The following is a 5,398-nucleotide window of genomic DNA, read 5'->3' as shown; positions in this document are numbered from 1 at the left end:
GTGTGTGTGTGTGTGTGTGTGTGTGTGTGTGTGTGTGTGTGTGTGTGTGTGTGTGTGTGTGTGTGTGTGTGGTGGTGTGTGTGTGTGTGTGTGTGTGTGTGTGTGTGTGTGTGTGTGTATGTGTGTTCTATACCGTACATGTAGCAAACATTCGTTTCTAACGGTGACTTCATATCTCCTTTATCTCTCCTTCTCGCTCCGTCCCCATACCCAATACATCACGCAGCCTTAACATACACGCCTTAAGATTCATAACACACCTACACATTACTAGGTTTAACAGATCTATTTTCCATTCGCATGGGCTTTAATGTGGCCGGCTACCACGCCCAGCTACCCAGTCCCAGCACGTAACGCGTGCCCTAATTTATCCACATTGAATATGTAATGTGCGCACTCACTTTATCATGTGCGCGTCATCGCGTGAGATTCCCTTTGGCGATAAATTGATTGATTGATATGTTACGTTAATATTATTAATATCATCGTGGCTAAATATAATAATATTTGCGATATTATATATATATATATATATATATATATATATATATATATATATATATATTTTGTTCGTTAATTAATTTTGATATCAATGTAATATGTATATCGATTTCAAACTACTGTAAAAGTGATTAGGATATAGGCGAAACGTTATAGCTAGTATATAATTATCAGGGGTTAATAATGACAAAAATTATAAAATTATAAATGAAGCAAGCGTGAGCTATATATATATATATATATATATATATATATATATATATATATATATATATATAATATACTATACATACAATACTAGCAGGATACCCGGCGTTGCACGGGAAATAGTAAATATATTAAAGCACTCAGTTTGGTGACCACTTGGTTGAAATTAAAAAATGCACCACAAATCTATTCTATCTATTTATCTATAATATCTGTCTGTCTGTTCCTGTGCTGTCCTGTCTGTCTGTCTGTCTGTCTGTCTGTCTGTTTGTCTGTCTGTCTTCTTGTCTGTCTGTCATGTCTGTCTGTCTGTTCTTGCTGTCTGTCTGTCCCTTGTCTATGTATCTACTATTTTATCTAATTCTAATCTATCTATCTATTATCATCTATCTATCTAAGTATATCTACTATCTATTCTTATCTATCTGTCTATCTAATCTATCTATCTTATCCTATCTATCTATCTATCTGATCTTATCTATCTATCTATCATCTATCTATCTATCGATCTATCTATCTATCTATTTATCTACGGTACCGAGTACCTTTAGTAACAGTAAAGCAAGTAGTTCAGTCACAGTAGTAGTAGCAGTAAAGTTAGTACAAGCTGAATCTTGTTTGGACAATGTTGCTGCAGGGGCCTGTTTATTTAATGCTGCCGCAGGGGTCCGTTTATTTCATGCGGCCGCAGGGGCACCAATCTTTCACCATTTTCACTCATTTTGTTCTCCTGCGACCTCAGATGACGTCCCGGATAAAATCCAATGTGCCCATGACATTCCGCATTAAAAGTTACCCCCTACTGAACGTCCTTGGACATTTCTAGAGTGCTCCATATTGATTTGCATTGAGAACAGACAGACAAACAGACACGCATTCAGAAATATGTATTATAGATATACTCACGCGGTGGTACAATCGTCGTAGGAGGTTGAAGTGCTAGGAATCCACATGCTTCATTGACGGCCGTGTATTTGTCTTCGCATCGCCCTTCTTGATGTGACCAGACCAGCTCGTTCGGACATTGCCTGCAGTTGTTGATCGTTAATAAGATACCTTTCAGTCTGTCTGTCTCATTGTCTGTCTCTCTCTGTGTGTGTGTGTGTGTGTGTGGTGTGTGTTGTGTGTGTGTGTGTGTGTGTGTTGGTTGTGTGTGTGTGTGTGTGTGTGTGTGTGTGGTGTGTGTGTGAGTGTNGTGTGTGTGTGTGTGTGTGTGTGTGTGTGTGTGTGTGTGTGTGTGTGTGTGTGCGTGTGTGTGTGGCAGTATAACCTGCTATATTCTACCAACTATATTTTTTACTTTAACAACTACATACTCTCACTTTACGCGGGGTTAAAGCAGCTATTATATGTAACCTACCAGTATAAACTGAAGCGTCGTATAATAATTAACCTGTCATCTTCGATCAACGATTTTTTTCTTACTCTACCAACTTTAAGCGGGGTTAAAGCAGCGGAGTGTATCATATATATATATATATATATATATATATATATATANCGGCTTGAAACTGTCCTTGAATTTTCAATGATGATATATTTATCTGACTTAAACATACTCTAGTATTACTTTGTCAACAGGGCGATGTACCAGATTTGTACCAGGAAGGGTTCCAACCGTAACTCCAAACTTGCCGAGCTACGCCAAAGGGGGGTCGCTGGGGGGGCCGCTCCCGCCCAGAAAGAAGTTTGAAAGTACATCCGCCTCAGAATGCTTTTTTCTGCGCGAGCAGGTGAGGTGTTCCGAGGACCAAGGAAAAAAGGGCCGTGGAGTCGCAGAAGAAAAGAGGGCCGGGGCCAGAAAAAAGGGGGCGAAAACTTATAATTTTTTTTTGGGGGGTGCGCACGCCCCTGCACCCCCGTCCTGGATCCGCCCCTGCGTACTCATACAAGTAATGTATTACACAATTGTACCCACAGATTATAGCCACATGCAGCATGTAAATGGCAGGCTAATAGCAGCAATGGCATAGCTATCATAATGTCCATGGCTGTATTTTCTCTTGAAAAGCACTAAGACGACTACTCGCGGCGACACCCCATCAGGTTGCTGTCATGAAAACAAATTGTAAAATGACTATGAATGATCAATAGTACCTTGCTTAAAAATGGGTTGCTCATGTTTGTGACATTCATTGAATTGCCATATACTTTTCATGTCAAATGATGGGGGGGGTAGGGTAAGGCTTTATTATGATAAATGGCCAGTTAGAAAAAATATAATAGGACAATTATAATAATTCTTGTTACGAGTGTTACGTAGCAATGATTAATGGTGAGAGCTTGCAAACAATAGTAATATGATCGTATGGTTATGGTAACGAATTTCAAGTAACTGTGAAAATAGTAAGAGAGAAAAAATAGAAGAGAGAAAAATGGTCGGTGGTCAATCCCGAATGGCAGGGCAACGTTAATAATAATCCAAAACCTAACCTAAACACTTTAACCAGTGACGATACCTCACCACAAGAGAATCGTGTCGAACCACCATGGCTGCGTATTCACATAAGGTCATGCCAAATAATTAATCCCAGCGGCCATCCACACCTGACCGGTTGAGAGACATCAGCTATCATGCACCCCTCGTAAGTAAAAAGGGTTTCAAGGATAAGACAAACGCAAACACACAGTAAAGGTGAAAAACTTTTAAACAAACTGAACCCTAAGCTATGTTGACCCGATTTCTTTGATATCATTATTGGGACTGATCAATCATAACTTAACTCAGCATGCGACGACCCGTCAGTCCGCGGCGCCACTACTGCCTGCCTAACCGGGTAGGCTTTTAAACCTTATCACTAGATAACTAATATAGGTTCCCGTACAGATACACAAGACTCACTTCATAACTAAGCAGCGTTTTAGAACGCCCCTATCGCAACGCTGATTGGCCAGAGCTACCCGCCAATCACTCCAGGCGGATGAAAGAAAAGCATGCCAGGTTTCAACAGTCAAGACAATGTAATTTCCCCGACAGAACTACCTAGCAGTATACGAAGGACCATCCGTGCACGCACTCCCAGTAGCTGTTGCAGTCATCGACATTAGCCACGAACGTCTGGTTGCCATCGCGTGGGTCACACGCCCGCTCCACATCCGGTGGCGCTCCGAACCGCTTCTTGATAGAACTAGAACTCGCTACAAGAAAAAAAAATAGCAAACCATTTCTTAGAACCCGCTACAAGAGAGAAAATAGCAAACCATTTCTTAGAACCCGCTACAAGAGAGAAAATAGCAAACCATTTCATAGAACCCGCTACAAGAGAGAAAATATTCAAAGTTTCTTGATAGAACTAGAACTCGATACAAGAGAGACAAATATGAACGATGCTCGTGAAGCTGGAAAGAAAACTTTAGTTTAAATGCCGTGGCGGGAACTTGCTACGAAATCAGTGACAATATTAGGTATACTTAATACCTTTAGGTTAGTTATAGGTCAAGCACATATGTAAGGGACAGGTCAGACGCAGCTAGGTAAAGCGTATGTAAAGCACAGGTAAAGCGTATGTAAAGCACAGGTAAGGCACAGTAAAGGTATAGGTAAGGTCTAGGTAAAGCAAAGGTAAGGTCTAAGTAAGGCACATGTGAGACAAATGTTAGGCACAGATAATGGGCAGTTAAGACATAGGTAAGTCAGAGGTAAGGGCTAGGTAATGCACAGGTGAGGCAAAGGTAAGTCACATGTAATGTACAGGTAAATCATAGGTCAGACGCAGGTAAGGGACAGGTGAGGTATTTTAATTGTCCTTTTAGTTTAACGGGGTCATAATCCTAGAGCGCCCAACTAGTTCTGTTGCTCTCGCTCCCCCAGATGAATCCTGGATCCCGGAGTTGCAGCGGAATCAAGGCCGTGTTTTCCGAGACGTAATAAACCGTCGTTTTATAGACAAGTCACGTTTGATACGATCAGCTCAACAGGTAATTTGTGTCATATAACGCGTCTGCTTTTCACGCGATGCCGTCATGACGCCTGATTCTACTCGCGTATGATGTCGCTACTGACTTCGTGACACTTTCCCGCACTTGCGCTTTCTTCTCTAATATTTAGCGTCCATTGCAATTCTTAATTGTACTCACGTTTCGCGTGTAATGGCCTAAATATTTTCGCTGGATTCCGGTCAGCATAGATCATAAAATAGACTCTTACGTTACGATGAACCAGCCAGTCTGCGCGTAATGTACACTGGTGATTTATCATTAAACATTATCACGTGCGTGCTAGGTGGCGCATTATTGGTCAAATGTATGTGCGCGTAAAATCGACTAAACATTGTCGATGGATTCCGCATAGCTCAGAAAATTACTGACGAAATTCGACTCTTGTTTGACAATAAACCAGCTGGTCTGCCAGTACTCTACACTGTTGACTCGACAATAAATATTTTGACGCGCTTGCTGAGAAACGTGGCGCTATATTGGTTATGAGAAGGAACACCAAAACTGTAAACTTTTGTCGCCGCGCATTTTCGCTCCTATCCAGATGCTGTATTAAACTTTTGTAAAGTTTTCGTTTAAATCATAACGTTTCTGTAATATATTTACGCGCACGCTTGTTTACGTAGCTCAAAGCAACAAAATCTTATATTTACGTAGCTCAAAGCAACAAAATCTTATATTTACGTAGCTCAAAGCAACAAAATCTTATATTTACGTAGCTCAAAGCAACAAAAGCTTATATTTAGCAACAAAA

The 5,398-nt window shown here is 40.7% G+C and overlaps 1 protein-coding gene across 1 annotated transcript in view; it reads right to left on the bottom strand.

Annotated features, from left to right (window-relative positions):
- LOC106815126 overlaps window positions 1-5,398 on the bottom strand; it is a gene marked incomplete in the record, with an annotated part of 9,762 nt that overhangs the window by 2,888 nt on the left and 1,476 nt on the right. Inside the window, 1 exon segment of the mRNA XM_014819555.1 lies at window positions 3,711-3,846. Coding sequence (XP_014675041.1) covers window positions 3,711-3,846 — 136 coding nt within the window.

Source organism: Priapulus caudatus, unplaced genomic scaffold, assembly GCF_000485595.1.
Source record: "Priapulus caudatus unplaced genomic scaffold, Priapulus_caudatus-5.0.1 Scaffold1047, whole genome shotgun sequence".
Lineage (NCBI taxonomy): Eukaryota > Metazoa > Priapulida > Priapulimorpha > Priapulimorphida > Priapulidae > Priapulus > Priapulus caudatus.
The sequence above is the reverse complement of the archived record's forward strand: the minus strand, read 5'-3'. Positions and strand labels throughout refer to the sequence as shown.